This window comes from Trichomycterus rosablanca, chromosome 5, assembly GCF_030014385.1.
Source record: "Trichomycterus rosablanca isolate fTriRos1 chromosome 5, fTriRos1.hap1, whole genome shotgun sequence".
Taxonomy (NCBI): domain Eukaryota; kingdom Metazoa; phylum Chordata; class Actinopteri; order Siluriformes; family Trichomycteridae; genus Trichomycterus; species Trichomycterus rosablanca.
In genome coordinates, this window is record NC_085992.1 from 27,426,709 (window position 1) to 27,447,745 (window position 21,037).

At 40.1% G+C, this 21,037-nt stretch overlaps 2 protein-coding genes across 4 annotated transcripts; one reads left to right on the forward strand and one right to left on the reverse strand.

The window, feature by feature from the left end:
- Positions 1 to 558: 558 nt before the first annotated feature.
- On the reverse strand, positions 559 to 11,186 carry LOC134314424 (5-hydroxymethyl-dUMP N-hydrolase-like). Of its 3 annotated transcripts, none has more exons than XM_062995019.1 (4): positions 10,936 to 11,186; positions 5,528 to 5,593; positions 4,232 to 4,303; positions 559 to 1,718 (listed from the first exon to the last, which is right to left on the reverse strand). In XM_062995019.1, the coding sequence occupies exons 1-4, from the start codon at positions 11,060 to 11,062 to the stop codon at positions 1,603 to 1,605; spliced, it is 381 nt and encodes a 126-aa protein (XP_062851089.1). In that variant the 5' UTR covers positions 11,063 to 11,186; the 3' UTR covers positions 559 to 1,602. The 3 variants fall into 3 exon arrangements, with proteins under 3 accessions (XP_062851089.1, XP_062851088.1, XP_062851090.1); XM_062995018.1 differs by having other exon boundaries at positions 4,232 to 4,342; XM_062995020.1 differs by lacking the exon at positions 5,528 to 5,593 and having other exon boundaries at positions 4,232 to 4,342.
- A 5,611-nt stretch (positions 11,187 to 16,797) lies between these two features.
- mea1 (male-enhanced antigen 1) lies at positions 16,798 to 20,425 on the forward strand. The gene is made up of 3 exons (XM_062995021.1): positions 16,798 to 17,344; positions 18,612 to 18,720; positions 18,811 to 20,425. The coding sequence occupies exons 1-3, from the start codon at positions 17,057 to 17,059 to the stop codon at positions 18,972 to 18,974; spliced, it is 561 nt and encodes a 186-aa protein (XP_062851091.1). The 5' UTR covers positions 16,798 to 17,056; the 3' UTR covers positions 18,975 to 20,425.
- The last annotated feature ends 612 nt before the right edge of the window (positions 20,426 to 21,037 follow it).

Below are 21,037 nucleotides of genomic sequence, written 5' to 3' on the forward strand. Positions count from 1 at the left end.
AGACCCCAAAAAAGCAAAGCATCCTATTGATGCTTCCACTTTGTGTTGATGTGCAATGTCCTTCCATTAACACAATTTATGTAGAGTTTTATTGTAATGGACACTAAGAGATGTCGGTAAGTTCTAAGATGAATTCTTCATTAAATTTGCATACCGTGCACCTGGTTTAATCTTTGCAAGCACCCACTTTAAGAGAAAATAGAAGTTTGTTTTATTTTCTTTACTTATAGATGGATGGCACGGTGGCTAAGTGGGTAGCACTGTCGCCTCACAGCAAGAAGGTCCTGGGTTCGATCCCCAGGTGGGGCGGTCTGGGTCCTTTCTGTGTGGAGTTTGCGTGTTCTCCTCGTGTCTGCGTGGGTTTCCTCCGGAAGCTCTGGTTTCCTTCCACAGTCCAGAGACATGTAAGTGAGGTGAATTGGAGACACTAAATTGCCATGACTGTGTTCAATATAAACTTGTGAACTGATGAACCTTGTGTAACGAGTAACTACCGTCATGAATGTAACCAAAGTGTAAAACATGACGTTAAAATCCTAATAAACAAACAAACAAACATTTATAGACAAATGTCATTTAATATGAATTAAGCATTAAGCACAGGGCAAGCACTGACTCTGAACAGGGATCATGTACACAGACAGGGTGTATATATATTTATCTGTGCATTTCACTGAGGTTTCTTTAAACCAAGATTTTCTTCATGACTTTATAGACATTGCTTTGTAAACTGAGGCACAGTCATGCTGGAACATGAAAGGGCTTTTTATAAACTGTTGCAGCAACGTTTAAAGAATATAATTTCCTTGCTAAACACCTGTTAGCAATTGCAGTGACTGAAAAATATTAATTTAATAATTAGAAGGGGTGCCCCAATACTTTTGTCCATATAGTGTATGTGTGTGTTGGGCTACACTGCAATACCATGACAGTGTAATACCACGAATGGCCAAAAATGAGTCAGTATGCCTAAGAATGGCCGAGAATACAGTAATATAAATTCAACAGGAGGTCAAGTTTAAATAATAGTAAGACCAAGTTAAGACAGAGATCAAGTAAGAAGTACAATTCAACTGGTTCCTGTCTGCTGAAAGTGCTGTGAAGAAGTAATTCACTCAGTTCCAATCTAATTTTTCATTCATTCATTGTCTGTTTTAACACCGCTTTATCCGATTGAGGGTCGCGGTGGGTATAATTTACTAAGATAGGTAAGAAACACCCTGAACAGGTTGCCAGTCCATCACAGGGCAAACACACTCAGACACTCATTCCTAAAGGCTCATACGTACCAGTAATGTAAAAAAAATGTCATTGCCTGTAGCAACTTCAACTAAACTTTAATGATTTTATTGGTCTTTCACATCTCTAAGGCGTTATTTTAAGACACATAAAAAGACAAGAAACAAAACTGGCTTATTGTGTTCAAACCACAAACTTGCATGCACATGGACTGCTGTTTAGATCATAACTCACTATCAGTTCTTAACCACAAATGATCAAAATGTTAGCCTATAACAGTAATAGATATCAAAAATGTGTTACATAAAAGACCTGTATAATGAAAATAATATTTACACTATAAGTAAATAATAACAGTTCACATTATTTTTTGTTAAGTTCATCAAAATATTTTTCCAGGACACCTTCAATTTCTTCCTCTACATAATTTTGTACTTGGACGAGAGATGAATCTGCTCTTTCAATCCCAGCAGACAACACTAGAAAGCACAGAGAATAATATTTAATCAGAACAGAAAAATCCAACTTTTTTCTACAAAAAAAAGTATAATAATTTAAAATGATATATACCCTGGAACAGAATTTGGCTACTGTACTTTTCTTAGGTCAAACTATTTTCCTGCAATTGAAAGTCTTGCCTTTATTATTTTAGGTGTTACAATTTTGTAGCTTTGATTTATTAACAAACTGCTGTGTGTTTGCAGCAATGAAATCGGTTGAATTTACACAGTGCTTTGTTTATTTATTTTATATACAGGGGTTGGACAAAATAACTGAAACACCTGTCATTTTAGTGTGGGAGGTTTCATGGCTAAATTGGACCAGTCTGGTGGCCAATCTTCATTAATTGCACATTGCACCAGTAAGAGCAGAGTGTGAAGGTTCAATTAGCAGGGTAAGAGCACAGTTTTGCTCAAAATCTTGCAATGCACACAACATTATGGGTGACATACCAGAGTTCAAAAGAGGACAAATTGTTGGTGCACGTCTTGCTGGCGCATCTGTGACCAAGACAGCAAGTCTTTGTGATGTATCAAGAGCCACGGTATCCAGGGTAATGTCAGCATACCACCAAGAAGGACAAACCACATCCAACAGGATTAACTGTGGACGCAAGAGGAAGCTGTCTGAAAGGGATGTTCGGGTGCTAACCCGGATTGTATCCAAAAAACATAAAACTACGGCTGCCCAAATCACGGCAGAATTAAATGTGCACCTCAACTCTCCTGTTTCCACCAGAACTGTCCGTCGGGAGCTCCACAGGGTCAATATACACGGCCGGGCTGCTATAGCCAAACCTTTGGTCACTCGTGCCGATGCCAAACGTCGGTTTCAATGGTGCAAGGAGCGCAAATCTTGGGCTGTGGACAATGTGAAACATGTATTGTTCTCTGATGAGTCCACCTTTACTGTTTTCCCCACATCCGGGAGAGTTACGGTGTGGAGAAGCCCCAAAGAAGCGTACCACCCAGACTGTTGCATGCCCAGAGTGAAGCATGGGGGTGGATCAGTGATGGTTTGGGCTGCCATATCATGGCATTCACTTGGCCCAATACTTGTGCTAGATGGGCACGTCACTGCCAAGGACTACCGAACCATTCTGGAGGACCATGTGCATCCAATGGCGGTGCCGTGTATCAGGATGACAATGCACCAATACACACAGCAAGACTGGTGAAAGATTGGTTTGATGAACATGAAAGTGAAGTTGAACATCTCCCATGGCCTGCACAGTCACCAGATCTAAATATTATTGAGCCACTTTGGGGTGTTTTGGAGAAGCGAGTCAGGAAACGTTTTCCTCCACCAGCATCACGTAGTGACCTGGCCACTATCCTGCAAGAAGAATGGCTTAAAATCCCTCTGACCACTGTGCAGGACTTGTATATGTCATTTCCAAGACGAATTGACACTGTATTGGCCGCAAAAGGAGGCCCTACACCATACTAATAAATTATTGTGGTCTAAAACCAGGTGTTTCAGTTATTTTGTCCAACCCCTGTATATTTTCTTTATGCATTTTCTCCCCTTTTTCTCCCTTTTAGCGCATTCAATTGGCCGATTGCATCATGCTTCCTCTCCGCCGATCCATGCTCTGATTGAGGAGAACGAAGCTAACCCACGCCCCCTCCGACACGTGGGCAGCATGTCGTATGCATCTTATCACCTACACTCGCAGTCCAGCTCAGCGTTGTGTATGGAGGGACACACCCTGAGAGCACTCTTTTCTCATCTCTGTGCAGGTGCCATCAATCAGCCAGCAGAGGTCGCACCAGTCATGGGAGAAAGACCCCATCCGGCTTAGTCCCGCCCATATCTGAACAACAGGCCAATCGTTGTTCATGTGGCCGCTCAGCCTTAGCCGGCAGGCAGAGCTGAGATTCGATACGATGTATTCCGAGATCCCAGCTCTGGTTCCAGCATGTGTTTTTACTGCTGCACCACCTGAGTGGCCCTTTGTTTATTTATTTAAGATTAAAGCTAATTAAAAGAATTAAAATCAAACATTATCTGTTGTAAATTGCTTAACAATAATTATCTATACACTGTTATTTTCATTACTGCCATAATTTACTAACCATGCAAAAAATACAAAACACAGGCCGTAGCATAAATTGTACTTATTTTTTAACATAGTTAAGGTCCAGCCTTATCAGAGAGTAATTCTGTTTTAGCATACTGCTCATAACCTCACAAACACCTAACCACATTTTAGTGAATGGTAAATAGCTTAAACGTTTACTAGAAGAAAAACAAAAATAAATATCACCACCTGTGTAATCTGTTTAGTTTTTGTTTACAGACGAAAATACTGTTTTGCATTGTTTACATTTCAAAAATAAAGTCTTTGTTCTACATTTTAATTCCTTCGTGATAATGTTGAATTATGAACTCAGTAATATATAATGAATAAAATTTTACAAACAAGTGTATTGTGACATCACTAGTAGATTGGCCAAGTCTAACTGGGGTAAAAGAATGAAAGAGATACCTTTCCCTGATGAGGGTCGGAAAAGGCAGAGAACCCTCTTTTTTAATGCCAAGGCCTGACCAAATGTATATCCTACAGAAAAAGATGGGTGAGTCACCTCAGCAACAACAACTGAAAAAGTAACCAAAAAATATTTAGATTAGAGGAATCACAAAATAACATTAATTACAAAGATCATCTCCCATTCAAATAAAAAAAATGGATTAAAATAGTCAGTTTAACATTTATTCCCCAGTCTTTCACTACAGTTGCTATTCCTGAAATTAGCCAAAGCATTTTAATCCAAAATAAATCTCAACTAACACTGTGCAGTTCATGACTGATTGCACTAACCTGAATGGGTTCTCAATACCAGAACTTCACATTTAAAACTATGAGCATTATGACGATCAGAACAGGCCAAAAAAAAAAAAAAAAAACATATTTGCTCCAGACACATAAATAGCAAATAAACTATGATGAGTTCATGATAGATTATGTGGTTCACACATGTGCTGGTTTTAAATAAGGCTGCTACACATGCAGTAAAATATCAGCTGTTCAGAAACATGTTAAGGTATATTAGAAGTGATTACAATAAAGAAGGTCATTTGACGAGAAACCTCTTATTTTTTTGTTAGCCTTAAGTAACAGCCATCAGAAATCACATGCATGCCAGACAAATTCTTACACAGTAAATTCACACAACAGTATTTATGGACCTCAATTTGCACTAAGGAGTACAGTCACGCTGAAACAGGAATAGACCACAGTGTCAGAAGAACAACTTTCTAAAATGTCCTTGTGTACATTTACATCAAACCTTTTCTTTACTCTGACCAAGAGGTCTAACTTAAACCATAAAAAACAGCCAAAAATTATTACTCTGCTTACACCAAACTTTACACTCAGCACTATGCATTAGGTCTGAAAGCATTATTTACCCCTATGCCAAATCTAGACTCACCTGTTTCAACTTTACTTAAGAATTCAATGTTGGTGTTCTTTATACCACATCAGCAGACCCAATTCATAAAGCATCGGTGCTGATGCCGCTTTCTATAGCTCAGTAGTGTTTTAACCAAAGACCACTCCTAATTTTGGGCTTTCACAAGGTGATGGGGACTTGTGTGGCCAAAACACTTTGAAGGATTGGTGCCCTGTCAATGTTAATCCTGGCTGATATTTCCTGTTAAAACCGGTCCCACTGTGACCCCGACCAGGATAAAATGGTTGATGAAGATGAAATGAAACTATACATTATAAATTTAAACAATTACTACAGAATATAAACTTTATAGTAAATACTGCTCTCACCATTAGCCTGAAGCATTAACTCCATATCCTGATCAACGGCCCTATCTCCTTCTGCATTCTCACCTGCTACAGGACAAAAATAAGACTTGCAGGTAAGCAAAACTTCCTGTGCAGCTTTGTGTGCATATATATATGTATATATACTGTATATACTGTATATATATAGTGTATCACAAAAGTGAGTACACCCCTCACATTTCTGCAAATATTTTATTATATCTTTTAATGGGACAACACTATAGAAATAAAACTTGGATATAACTTAGAGTAGTCAGTGTACAGCTTGTATAGCAGTGTAGATTTACTGTCTTCTGAAAATAACTCAACACACAGCCATTAATGTCTAAATGGCTGGCAACATAAGTGAGTACACCCCACAGTGAACATGTCCAAATTGTGCCCAAAGTGTCAATATTTTGTGTGACCACCATTATTATCCAGCACTGCCTTAACCCTCCTGGGCATGGAATTCACCAGAGCTGCACAGGTTGCTACTGGAATCCTCTTCCACTCCTCCATGATGACATCACGGAGCTGGTGGATGTTAGACACCTTGAACTCCTCCACCTTCCACTTGAGGATGCGCCACAGGTGCTCAATTGGGTTTAGTCCATCACCTTTACCTTCAGCTTCCTCAGCAAGGCAGTTGTCATCTTGGAGGTTGTGTTTGGGGTCGTTATCCTGTTGGAAAACTGCCATGAGGCCCAGTTTTCGAAGTGAGGGGATCATGCTCTGTTTCAGAATGTCACAGTACATGTTGGAATTCATGTTTCCCTCAATGAACTGCAGCTCCCCAGTGCCAGCAACACTCATGCAGCCCAAGACCATGATGCTACCACCACCATGCTTGACTGTAGGCAAGATACAGTTGTCTTGGTACTTCTCACCAGGGTGCCGCCACACATGCTGGACACCATCTGAGCCAAACAAGTTTATCTTGGTCTCGTCAGACCACAGGGCATTCCAGTAATCCATGTTCTTGGACTGCTTGTTTTCAGCAAACTGTTTGCGGGCTTTCTTGTGCGTCAGCTTCCTTCTGGGATGACGACCATGCAGACCGAGTTGATGCAGTGTGCGGCGTATGGTCTGAGCACTGACAGGCTGACCTCCCACGTCTTCAACCTCTGCAGCAATGCTGGCAGCACTCATGTGTCTATTTTTTAAAGCCAACCTCTGGATATGACGCCGAACACGTGGACTCAACTTCTTTGGTCGACCCTGGCGAGGCCTGTTCCGAGTGGAACCTGTCCTGGAAAACCGCTGTATGACCTTGGCCACCATGCTGTAGCTCAGTTTCAGGGTGTTAGCAATCTTCTTATAGCCCAGGCCATCTTTGTGGAGAGCAACAATTCTATTTCTCACATCCTCAGAGAGTTCTTTGCCATGAGGTGCCATGTTGAATATCCAGTGGCCAGTATGAGAGAATTGTACCCAAAACACCAAATTTAACAGCCCTGCTCCCCATTTACACCTGGGACCTTGACACATGACACCAGGGAGGGACAACGACACATTTGGGCACAATTTGGACATGTTCACTGTGGGGTGTACTCACTTATGTTGCCAGCTATTTAGACATTAATGGCTGTGTGTTGAGTTATTTTCAGAAGACAGTAAATCTACACTGCTATACAAGCTGTACACTGACTACTCTAAGTTATATCCAAGTTTTATGTCTATAGTGTTGTCCCATGAAAAGATATAATGAAATATTTGCAGAAATGTGAGGGGGTGTACTCACTTTTGTGATACACTGTATATACTGTATATATACATACATATATACAGTCAGGTAAAAAAGTTAGGACACCCCATGAAAACCTTTGTCTTTTTGAACATATTTAAACATATAGACATTTAAGCTTCATTTGAACAGTACTGACAGATGGAGCTTATATAACTAAACAAATAAAATGTTAAAAATTACTTTTAAACACAAGTTGTAAAATATAATGAACAAAAATAGAAATTTATTGTGGGGAAAAAGTTAGGACACCCCCATATTTATTACTACTTAAAATGTCTAAAATTAGAATTCGGTGCATCACATCAGCTGCAATGATTAGACCATCGTTAGAGGACATTCGAGTTTCATCATGGGACCTACAGCTAGCTCTTGCCACAGTTGATAGCAAGGTACATGCATCTACCATCAGAAAGAGACTGCACACATTTGATTTTCATGGGAGGTGAGCAAGGAGGAAACCCTTGCTGTCAAAAAAAAACATCAGGGCAAGACTAAAGTTTACCAGAGAACACCTAGACAAAGACCAGGACTTCTGGAACAATGTGCTTTGGACAGATGAATCCAAAGTTGAATTATCTGGGCACAGTAACAGAAGACATGTTTGGCGCAAACGAAAACAGCAGTTGAGCACAAGAACCTCATACCAACTGTGAAGCATAGAGGTGGAAATGTCATGGTTTGGGGCTGCTTTGCAGCAGCAGGGCCTGGCAAGCTCTCCATTATAGAATCAACAATGAATTCTTCACTGTATCAGAGGGTGCTTGAGGAAAATGTAAGACCACCTGTCCAAAAACTGAAGCTGAAGCAGAGGTGGACCATGCAACATGACAACGACCCAAAACATTCCAGTAAATCCACCAAGGAATAGCTCAAAAGAAGGAAATGGAGAGCTCTGGAATGGCCAGGTCAAAGGTTCAAGGGTGATTTGGAACGGGCTGTGCATGCAAGAAACCCCTCAAACCTCACACAGCTGAAGAAATTCTGCATGGAGGAGTGGGAAAAACTTTCTCCCAGTCGATGTCAGAGACTGGTAGATGGTTATAGGAAATGTATAATTGAGGTTATTTCAGCCAAAGGGGGAAATACTAGATATTAGGGCATAGGGTGTCCTAACTTTTTCCTCACAAAAAATTTCCATTTTTGTTTATTACATTTTACAGCTTGTGTTTAAAAGTAATTTTTTTAAGTTTCATTTGTTTAGTTATATAAGCTCCATCCCTCAGTACTGTTCAAGTGAAGCTCAAATGTCTATATGTTTAAATATGTTCAAAAAAAACAAAGGTTCTCATGGGGTGTCCTAACTTTTTCACATGACTGTACAGTATGTGTGTGTGTATGTATGTATATGTACTGTATATGTATATATATATACAGTGTATCACAAAAGTGAGTACACCCCTCACATTTCTGCAAATATTTCATTATATCTTTTCATGGGACAACACTATAGACATAAAACTTGGATATAACTTAGAGTAGTCAGTGTACAGCTTGTATAGCAGTGTAGATTTACTGTCTTCTGAAAATAACTCAACACACAGCCATTAATGTCTAAATAGCTGGCAACATAAGTGAGTACACCCCACAGTGAACTTGTCCAAATTGTGCCCAAATGTGTCGTTGTCCCTCCCTGGTGTCATGTGTCAAGGTCCCAGGTGTAAATGGGGAGCAGGGCTGTTAAATTTGGTGTTTTGGGTACAATTCTCTCATACTGGCCACTGGATATTCAACATGGCACCTCATGGCAAAGAACTCTCTGAGGATGTGAGAAATAGAATTGTTGCTCTCCACAAAGATGGCCTGGGCTATAAGAAGATTGCTAACACCCTGAAACTGAGCTACAGCATGGTGGCCAAGGTCATACAGCGGTTTTCCAGGACAGGTTCCACTCGGAACAGGCTTCGCCAGGGTCGACCAAAGAAGTTGAGTCCACGTGTTCGGTGTCATATCCAGAGGTTGGCTTTAAAAAATAGACACATGAGTGCTGCCAGCATTGCTGCAGAGGTTGAAGACGTAGGAGGTCAGCCTGTCAGTGCTCAGACCATACGCCGCACACTGCATCTGCATCAACTCGGTCTGCATGGAAAGCCCGCAAACAGTTTGCTGAAGACAAGCAGTCCAAGAACATGGATTACTGGAATGCCCTGTGGTCTGACGAGACCAAGATAAACTTGTTTGGCTCAGATGGTGTCCAGCATGTGTGGCGGCGCCCTGGTGAGAAGTACCAAGACAACTGTATCTTGCCTACAGTCAAGCATGGTGGTGGTAGCATCATGGTCTTGGGCTGCATGAGTGTTGCTGGCACTGGGGAGCTGCAGTTCATTGAGGGAAACATGAATTCCAACATGTACTGTGACATTCTGAAACAGAGCATGATCCCCTCCCTTCGAAAACTGGGCCTCATGGCAGTTAACTGGGGATCAATAACTGTGTGTTGAGTTATTTTCAGAAGACAGTAAATCTACACTGCTATACAAGTTGTACACTGACTACTCTAAGTTATATCCAAGTTTCATGTCTATAGTGTTGTCCCATGAAAAGATATCATGAAATATTTGCAGAAATGTGAGGGGTGTACTCACTTTTGTGATACACTGTATATATAAAATTTATTTTTTTCCACTATTTTTATCAAATATTGTAACACTGATGTTTTATTTACATTTTAGCAGTGAAGTAAATCTCAGTTTCCATACTTTGAGCAAACTTATTTAAGAAAACCACCAGGGTTTGAGACACAGCCCTTTCTAGCTTGCTGGCTGAAGCAGCATCTCGCCTCTGCTATATGTGCTGTGGTAGCTGGTTAGGGTACTAAAGTAATCAGAGGGTCACTGGTTCAAGCCCCAGCATACCAAGTTGCCACTGTTGGGCACCTGAGCGAGGCCCTTAAACCTCAGGTGCATGCATTGTAGTAGTTCACGAGTATAAGTTGCTTTGGATTGAAATGTCTGCTAAATGCAGTAAATGTAAATGATGCAGCATGGATATAATGTGCAAATAGTTCATAGAGCATGTTACTGGTTTGTAGAGTGTTCACTCACTAGTGTCTTTACAGTGGAGCTTAGGCACTGTATTAAAGAGTCAGTATATCCTGCTTCCCATTTCACAAGCACATCTTTCATCTGATTATTCAGTTACTTTGGAAAAGTTTAAATCTGACATGAAAGCAACAGCAAACAGATAGGCTGTGAACAAAATGCAAATACCTGTGCACCAATCACCTAAAATGTGCACACAGAATTTAGATCAGAACAGTGGTTCATAATAAAAACTTTTTGGCATTTCAACTTGGTCAAGATTGGAGGCAGGGTTGCTTGTAGGATCACAAGAACATCATAGTGAACCCACAGTGAAAGTACCAGCATCATGTTTTGTGGAATGGAGGTGTTTCTCTTAAGAAGTATAGTCACATTATACATCATTAAATCAAATAACCAGATCAGCCAACAGACAGATTTCTGTATAATAACTATACCAGACGTTCTTTCTTCTCCCAATGTTCAGACATATTGGTTTAAAATGCAGATAAGACACTATCCCTATGATTGAGACAATGAGTCCAGCTGTTGCTTCATCATACTGGTGTGTAGTGGTTAAATTAGTTCGGAATCAGTCAGATGCACGGAATACTGTGGTCTTACACTGGCTGTGCTGTATATACCTTTATCAGCGCCGTTTACGTGCTCGGTTAAAACTTTGCCATAGGTCTGCAGTTTCTTCTCAATTTTCTGATAAATCTCCACGTCCTGCCTTTCCCCGCGGATGCTGTAACAAAAATAGATGTTCATTGTGTTAAGTCGTACCAAAACCCTTTTCCCCAAAAGAGTCTTTTTGTTGTTGTAGTTTCCTGGTGATTAGCGAATTAGCAGCTAGGTGCATATGCATATGTGCTATGCACGACTGTCTTCCGGGTTCTCGTATACTGGCAGATCAACTTCCGGTGTTACGGAGAATTCAGTTCCCCCTGTTTCCCCTTTAACGCGCATGTGCAAAAATCATGACGTTTTTTTCAGTCGCTTCGTTGAGCGTCGGTTTATTTGGAATATGTGTTTATAGCGGTATGTTCTTTTCACATTTCATGTTGTATGTTAGGTAGTTTGTGATTAAATACATACTTTAAAGTATTGAATGAACTACTGTCAGAGGTTTTATTGCTCCACCGCAAGTCAGAGGTTTTCACACTGCTGTCTTCAGCCTTGCTGTCAATCAACTAGAATTAACGTGTCAGATTTATTTGTAAATAAATCCTAATACAGGACATGCTCTTATTCACACACTAGTTTAAGGTTATTCATCTCAGCTGCACTACCATTTACTTTCAAGAATAGTTTCATTCATGGTGATCTCTTGTTCATTTAAACTTCACAAACTGCATCCATGTGATTTTAAAATTAACAAACAGTATGTAGAACAAGTTTAACCTATAGATCAGTCCATTACACTAACAACACAGGGGGGAACACATTTACCTGGAGACCTGGGGAATATGGTTCCCCACATGTATATTACTGTGTGTGTAATTATAAAACTCTACAGTGATGCTGGTGATGTATTTAACTGTTGTTATTATGTAGAACAAGTTTAATCTATAGATCAGTCCATTACACTAAAACACAGTTGGGGAACACATTTACCTGGGGAATATGGTTCCCCACATGTATATTACAGTGTGTGTAATTATAAAACACTACAGTGATGCTGGTGATGTATTTAACTGTTGTTATTATGTAGAACAAGTTTAATCTATAGATCAGTCCATTACACTAACAACACAGGGGGGAACACATTTACCTGGAGACCTGGAGAATATGGTTCCCCACATGTATATTACAGTGTGTGTAATTATAAAACACTACAGTGATGCTGGTGATGTATTTAACTGTTGTTATTATGTAGAACAAGTTTAATCTATAGATCAGTCCATTACACTAACAACACAGGGGGGAACACATTTACCTGGAGACCTGGGGAATATGGTTCCCCACATGTATATTACAGTGTGTGTAATTATAAAACACTACAGTGATGCTGGTGATGTATTTAACTGTTGTTATTATGTAGAACAAGTTTAATCTATAGATCAGTCCATTACACTAAAACACAGTTGGGGAACACATTTACCTGGGGAATATGGTTCCCCACATGTATATTACAGTGTGTGTAATTATAAAACACTACAGTGATGCTGGTGATGTATTTAACTGTTGTTATTATGTAGAACAAGTTTAATCTATAGATCAGTCCATTATACTAACAACACAGGGGGGAACACATTTACCTGGAGACCTGGGGAATATGGTTCCCCACATGTATATTACAGTGTGATGATTCTTTTCTTTTTTTTTTAATGCAAACTACAGGCACACACACATTTTAAGAACAAAATATCTGTATTAGAAATTAGTGTTAAACTAAATTATGCATATATTACAATTATGCAAATATATAATAAAGAAATCCACCTCAATGCAAATTAAAACTTAAATACATATTTATAGCTTAATAGAAATATATATTTTTTTAAACGAAATAAAATAAAATCTGGGATGGTGCCCTGGGATTGACTAGCATCACATCCATAGTGCACTCCTGCCGTACGTCCAGTTTCCCCAGGAACAGTTCTGGATCCTCCACGGCCATGACCAGGATAAAGCAGTTACTAAACAGAAATGAATGATTAATTTACTATCTACTTTTTAAATAAACTAAAAGAGCAACATAAAATAAAATACAGCAACAAGCAAACTTTTTAGAAATAACGTCCCAGTTAACCTTGGTCTAATCTTCAGTACATGCCGGACAATGAAGGTCTTCCTCTACTGGTGGGTTGCCAACACATGACTGGTGGTACCATCTGTCACATCCATCACAGGCTATAATAGATAGATCACTTTATTAATCCCAGAGGGAAAGTCAAGGACATACGTATATAATACCATGGTGCAATGAAAAAGCCAATAAAATTAAGGCATTATTACTATTTCTTTGGTACCACCAGTCATGTGTTGGCAACCCACCAGTAGAGGAAGAGTGTCAAATCCCATGTATTAATGATGTTCAAACAACAATAAATATATATATAATGTATGTGTGTTCAATTCCCAGGTGGAGTGGTCCGGGTTCTCCCTGTATCTGCGTGGGTTTCCTCCGGCAGCTGCTGTTTCCTCCCACAGTCCATAGACGTGCAAGTGAGGTGAATTGGAGATACAAAATTGTCCATAACTGTTTGATATTAAAACTTGAACTGATGAATTTTGTGTAATGAGTAACTACAATTTCTGTCATGAATGTAACCAAAGTGTAAAACATGATGTTAAAATCCTAATACAACATAAAACAAACTAAACATATCTGACTGGATATATTAGCAATTTACCCTCAATCTTTTGATTAAGTGTAAAAAGTTTTGTTCACCAATATATGAATGAGTTATATTTTATTCATTATCAAATGTTATATGTCAGACCATAATAAATTTCCTGTCAATTGATTAAAATGTCTTTCTCCAAAAACATATTTGTTGTAAATGCGAGGAGGAACTTTGATTTTTTTATTCTTATGTTTATTACAGCAGGTTATCAAGAATTAAAGTCATTACAGAATTTATCAGTGTCAAGCTGGCAGCAATGGGGTATCAAATATATATGCTGTTCAGTTCAAAACCTTGTATCGCGTTACAAAAGAGAAAAAAAAACGTCCATTTGAAGTTAAATGTAAAAAGATTTTATTTCAAGTCTTTTTAACGCCATTCAAGTGGTCTATTCATTGTGAAATGAATGTTAAACAACTGCCAGATTCACAAAACGTAAGAAACAGCAAAAACTGTTTTACACACTCAATATAGAAGCACTTTGTAGTTCTACAATTACTGACTGTAGTCCATCTGTTTCTCTACATGCTTTGTTAGCCCCCTTTCATGCTGTTCTTCAATGACTCTCCCAGGACCCCCACAGAGCAGGTATTATTTAGGTGATGGATGATTCTCAGCACTGCAGTGACACGGACATGGTGCTGGTGTGTTAGTGTGTTGTGCTGGTATGAGTGGATCAGACACAGCAGCGCTGCTGCAGTTTTTAAACACCTCACTGTCACTGCTGGACTGAGAATCGTCCACCAACCAAAAATATCCAGCCAACAGCGCCCCATGGGCAGCGTCCTGTGACCACTGATGAAGGTCTAGAAGATGACCAATTGAAACAGCAGCAATAGATGAGTGATCGTCTCTGACTTTATGCCTACAAGGTAGGAGTGTTTAATAGAGTGGACAGTGAGTGGACACGGTGTTTAAAAACTCCAGCAGCACTGCTGTGTCTGATCCACTCATACCAGCATGTCATTGTCACTGCAGTGCTGAGAATCATCCACCACCTAAATAATACCTGCTCAGTGGGGGTCCTGGTCATCAAGAACAGAAAGGAGGCTAACACAGTATAGAAAGAAACAAATTAACTACAGTCTGTAATTGTAGAACTAATAAAATAATCAAAGAGTGTAGACATAAGAGGTATGTTTACATAATGAAGAGGCTTTTGTTGGCTTTTTATGCTTTTGTTTAAAAACAGAGTATAAACTATAATATATATATTTACAATATTTAAATGTGCACGTTCTTTAAAAAATTACAGTCAAAAACGAATGTTTAGCTCCATCCCTTGACAAGTGGTCCAATCTCACGATACAGTAAACAGCTGATTTATGCTCTCAGATAGCGATCACTGTGTCAAACAACTTATTCTTTTTAACCCGTCGGATGCAGCGTTCAACATGAACCCTGAGAATGTACCGATCCACCCCGATCTTGTTTTTGAAAACACAAAACCTTCTTACTCATTTTAGAACTCAAACTCGTATATTCGCCGCTATACGACACGTTGTGATTAGAAATTTGCCGGTGTTTATAACAAACCGGAAGCTTGACTGCCCGACTAACGCTAAACGGAAACGCGTCACAGAGCTTGCGTGCATAGAGCCTATTACCGCCACCGATTGGACTGGAGTTTATTTCTGTGAATTAAAGCCGTTGGTTTAATATTTTTACGCTCAAAAATATTAATAAATAAAACCTCACACTTTACTTTTTCAATGTATACCTCTATTTCCTCCTGATACTACCCACTATCAATGTTCTCTAGTGAGTTTAATACCAAATGATAATCTGCATATTTCCATTAACTATGTCCTGTGCCTAAGAGTGGCAATTTCAATACAAATAAAAATTGCCAGAATTCTTTCAGACAATATGGCCAGAGGTATGTGAACACCCCTCCTACTTAATAAGAGGTGTAACCTTAGCCTAATGCCAAGTTCACACTACACAACTGGATCTCTTGTAATCGGGAGTCTTTTAAGTCGGTGTGGCTTTCACACTACACGACTGATCGGCGATAGGGGGTTTCACACTACACGATCTATCACCAACTGGAATCGTAGGCGAGCTTCTCTGGTGTCCCAAACTACGTTTTGTCATGAAAACAAACATGCGAAGTGACGAGAGGTTTAATGATACCACGTCCAAAAATGCACATCAACAATAAGCGAGCGATCAAAGTTTGTGCGCAGATATGCAGATAAGCAAAGAGGTGGATTTGGCTACGTGAACAGCATGGATTGTTCTATAGTGAGTTGGAGGTTAATTAAAGCAATAAGCCACGAGAGGCCGTGCATTACTGTGATTTTAGCACGGGGATGACGCCTAAAACTTCTTTCCCCGTGCTAAAATCATAGCAGTAACGCACGGTCGCTTGTCATAGCAGTTGCTTTACCGGTTCGAAGCTGAGTGGCTATATGAGCAACGATTGGCCGGTTGCTCATGTGGGGGGTGGGACAAAGAACCAGATGTGGGTCTCTCTCTGTCAGAATGCGATTGCGTTCTCTGCCGGCTGATTGGAGGCGCTTACACAGAGATGGGAGAGGGTGCCCTTAGGGTGTGTCTCTCCGCATGCAACGCTTCAAACTCGTCAATGTGTGAGTGGCAAAGATGCATCTAACTGCTGCTCGTGTTTCGGAGGGGATACGGGTTAGCTTCAATCACCTCCGTCAGGGCAGGGTTCGGCATAGACAGAGAGGAAGCACGATGCTAATTGAACAATTGGATGCGCTAAAAAGGGGAGAAAAAGGGGTAAAAAAAAAAAAATTATAATAATAATAATAATAATAATGGAGTTTGTACTTTTCTGAGGTGTTTAAACAGGAAATGCTTTTAAAGGGTTAAACAGATTATTTTGAGTCAAGGACCAAAATGGGGGCCAGTGATAGCTCAGTGGTTAAGGTACTGGACTAGTAAACAGAAGGTTGTCGGTTCAAGCCCCACGACCACCAAGTTGCCACTGTTGGGTCCCTGAGCAAGACCCTTAACCCTCAATTGCTCATTGTGTAAGTAGCTTTGGATAAAAGCGTCTGCTAAATGCTGTAAATGTAAGGACGAGAAGCACATAATTAAAGAAGGATTCGAACTTTTATTTTGAAATGTCACTTGCTATAACCGGACAGCTGTAGCAGTAGGTTAGCATTTCGAGGAAGGAAACGTAAATATATGTTGAACCTCAGCTGTGTTTTGGAGCTTATTTCTAAACATCAGTAAAATATCCGTGAATTAAAACCACCGATAGGAACAAGATTATATAGATAACTATTGCGAGAAGGAAAGGCAGCAGCTAGTGTTGTGGTATTGTTGGTAAGAACTAGCTGTGTGTATTCTGAGTAGGAGTAACTGGAGGCTTGGTTGTGTTTGAGCTGCAGGCCGCAGTAAGGTACTGCTGCTGCTGGTGTATCTGAACTGGTGAATGGAAGTGGACTGGACCCGTGTGATGGGTCCTGAGAGAGTGTTACCGAACTCGGAGGAGGATCTGAGCCAGGAGCGGAGCTCAGAGCCGGTGGTGGCTGATGAATGGAGCGGGGAGGACGGAGAGGAGGAGGACGGAGCTCCGGGAGAAGAGGAAGATCAGGGTACCGGCGGTTATTATTATCAACCGCTTAACCAGGAGCCAGATACAGCTAACAGTCTTCACACTGAACAACCTGATGAACCATCACACGCAGATCAGCTGCATGAGGTGCAAGAGAGAATAGAGGTAACATTTATTAGTGAATCAAAAGTATGTGGCCACCTCTAACTAGTGCAGGATTAGATAAATAGGTGCCAAGTGTTGGGCTGCAGCAGTGTAAAACACACCACTATTAGACTCTAGAGCTGTGAGAAGACATTGTCTCAATTGTCAACAAATCATTGCAGCTGTTTTGGTGTAGATAAAACAGATTTAAACTGTTATTGGTGTGTGTGTTCTTTAAATGTAACTCAACAAACTTCATTTTTTTGCAGAGACAGAATAAGGTTTGTAAATTATGCACATTATATTGGCGTTGATGCCCTTGGTTTTACAACCCCAAATCAGAAAAAGTTGGGACAGCATGGAAAATGCAAATATGCAAATAATGAAAACACAGTTTCTTACATTTACTTTGATTGCAGACAGGATGAACCTGAGATATTTCATGTTTTATCTGCTCAACTTCATTTCATTTGTTAATAAACATCCATTCCTGCATTTTAGCCCTGCAACACATTCCAAAAAAAGTTGGGACAGTAAAGCATTTACCACCACTCCTTTTCACCACACTTAAAAGACGTTTTGGCACCGAGGATACCAAGCGATTTAGTGTTCCAGGTTTGGTTTTATTTTGTCTCATTCTTCCTGCAAACACGTCTTAAGATGTGCAACAGTATCTGGTCGTCGTCGTCGCATTTTTCCTTTCAAAATTCTCCACACATTCTCTATTGGGGACAGGTCAGGACTGCAGGCAGGCCAGTCCAGTACCCTTACCCTCTTCTCAGCCTTTCCTTGATGCTGCTTTTGTACCAAACCATGATTACAATCACCTGTTTGGAATCACATCATTATTTAGTTTTTTTCACGTCATTACTAGCCCTATATTGTCCTTGTCCCAACTTTTTTTGGAATGTGTTGCAGGCCTGAAATGCAGGAATGGAGGTATATTAACCAATGAAATGAAGTTAAGCAAACAAAACATAAAATATCTTGAGTTCAAACTGTCTGCAATCAAATAAAAGTCAAAGCAAATGTAAAGAACACTGCATTTTTATTTTATTAGTGTTTTCCATACTGTCCCAACTTTATCTAATTATTAATAAAACAATGTGTTAAATACATTCTTAGGGTTAGAAAGTTTTTGCGATATTTGCTAATTAAACATTATATTAAATGTTGTATTAAATGTCCTGTTATACCAACAGGAAGGTCCCTAAGCATGAGTATGAATTTTGCAATTATACATACTGCACCTTAAATTATGCTTTGTTGGTGGCTTGTGTTCATGCAGGCTATGGGGTTGTTCCTGCCTCAGCCTCCACCTCCTGACAGTGATGAGGAGGAGGATCCTGAAGGAGCTACTGCATGCCAGAGTCAAGCATCCATTCCTATGGATCCTGGTAAGCACACCTTAAGTACACCACACTCAAACAGTTCTGCACCTTTTACACACCTTTCTAGAATCGTCTTTGCTCTGTTACCTTTTACAGATCACGTTGAGCTGGTGAAGAGGACCATGGCAGCGGTGAATCTGCCATCTCTGGGGGTTCCTGCCTGGGCTCGTGAGATTTCAGACGACCAGTGGAAGGACATGGTGCAGAAGACTCTTCAGTCAAGGCAGAGCTCAGCAGGCCTGTTGCTGCAGCGCAAATGAAACGGCTCAAGGTCGTCTTCATCTCGTCCTTTCTTCAGCTCTCACTGACATCCTTCATAAAACTTCAAGAGACTGCTCGATCATGTGACTGAGTTGGCAAAAACAAAGAAATGCACTTGTTCTGCTTTCTTGATCAGATATTATTCCCTGCTGTCCAAAGTAGCACAGAATATTGCATTTCTCTTGAATGCACGTCTTTTAAGTCTTTAAAATCACACTATATTGATAGTGACTGAGGTTTGTCAACATTCCTTTAATTCATTTAATGTCTGCTCACTTGTCCAGGCAGCTGGGTGTATTTTCACTGTTTACACCTGGGTTGTTTTATGCATTTTTGATTCTGTCCTATTTAACACGTTCACCACGTCCATTTGATATGAAAATTATAATACAGTTAGCTAGATTAATCTGACTGCCATATTACATGTGATTTCAAATCAGCTATAAGATCATCCTGTGTTGTATTTAGATTTGCAATGAGAACAATTACAAAGTGCATTACATTTACATTTTCAGCATTTAGCAGACGCCTTTATCCAAAGCGACTTACATTACAGTTAAGAGTATACAGTCTGAGCAATTGAGGGTTAAGGGCCTTGCTCAAGGGCCCAACAGCAGCAACCTAGCAGTGGTGAGCTTGAACCAGCAACCTTCGGATTACTAGTCCTGTACCTTAACCACTAGGCTACGGCTTGCATTACATTTATGATATTGCACAACATTTTTAAATTTAAAAACACTCTGGCATATATGAATCATTTAGATTACTAGAGTATAATATTGATCATTGCTTTGGTTGTATGATGCTGAGGGACTGGATTCAAAGCAGTTTAAAGTGCATCTTGGGTATAGTCACGCCAATATGTTATTTAGGTCATTTCTATTTGGGTGCAGAGCAAATGGATTTATCTAACTTTTACATTACATTTACTGTTTAGGCATTTAGCAGATGCCTTTATCCACAGCGACTTGCATTACAGGTACAGTATCTAGTCTGAGCAATTGAAGGTTAGGGGTCTTGCTCAAGGGTCCAACAGCAGCAACCTGGCAGTGGTGGGGCTTGAACCAGCAACCTTCTGATTACTAGTCTAGTACCTTAACCACTAGGCTACGGCTCAACCAGCTGGCTGCGTTCATATCTCAGGTTCAATCGGCCCAGATCGTAATTTTAATTTAATCTAAGCATCCAAACCACAGCAGTCTGAACAGCCAGGTTGGAATTCATGCAACTTGTATGTATAGCCCAACAATTGTTTCTGTAATTGCTTAAATAATTTAATACGCAATCAGATTTGAATATTCAGTGAACAAAATGAGCAGCACAACACTACATGCTTGTATTACTGGAGGTGTCAATCATGGAGGCAACATCACCATCATAAACTTTCATATGTTCATAAAGTTTCATTTTTGTTTAATATTTAACTGACAATAAAGTCTTTTTGCTGATATTAGGCCTTATTGCCTCATTTCCCTGTAAACCGCCTCAAAACCTGTCCCACAAGAGTCAAGCATTTTAAATTCCAAATGATTTTCCTTTGCAGTAAATAATCTTTAAATTGATATGCCTTCAATAATGCCACCCAGGTCACAGCGGTAAATTACGCTAGCCCACTACCGGTGCTATCAGCTGGTTGGGCATTTACATACAGACATTATGTCTACGTCTGGAGAAAGTGGCCAAAGCTCTGTGATAGATTGGTGCTCCGTGAGGGTTGTTTTACTGCATTGCGCTCAGTAATTCCTCCAGTCCTGCTTTTCGCACATGTTTAGTATAAAGGTTAAACAGGACTGGTGACAGAATGTAGCCTGGTCTGCTTCCTTTGCCAGTAACTAACAAGGCTGTTTGTCTATTTTCTCATTACACAAGGTTAATCAGCTCACAAGGTTATATAGATCACAGTCATGGACAACTTAGTATCTCCAATTCACCTCACTTGCATGTCTTGACTGTGGGAGGAAACCAGAGCACCCAGAGTAAACCCACGCAGACACGGGGAGAACATGCAAACTCCACACAGAAAGGACCCGGACCACCCCACCTGGGGATCGAACCCAGGACC

Coding starts and splice junctions, on each gene's coding strand:
- LOC134314424 (XM_062995018.1), bottom strand. CDS start 11,062: ATGAACATCTATTTTTGTTACAGCATCCGCGGGGAAAGGCAGGACGTG. Junction 5,594..10,935: donor CGTAAACGGCGCTGATAAAG/GTATATACAGCA, acceptor TTTGTCCTGTAG/CAGGTGAGAATGCAGAAGGA. Junction 1,719..4,231: donor CCGACCCTCATCAGGGAAAG/GTATCTCTTTCA, acceptor TGTGCTTTCTAG/TGTTGTCTGCTGGGATTGAA.
- mea1 (XM_062995021.1), top strand. CDS start 17,057: ATGGAAGTGGACTGGACCCGTGTGATGGGTCCTGAGAGAGTGTTACCG. Junction 17,345..18,611: donor AGGTGCAAGAGAGAATAGAG/GTAACATTTATT, acceptor GTGTTCATGCAG/GCTATGGGGTTGTTCCTGCC. Junction 18,721..18,810: donor ATCCATTCCTATGGATCCTG/GTAAGCACACCT, acceptor TACCTTTTACAG/ATCACGTTGAGCTGGTGAAG.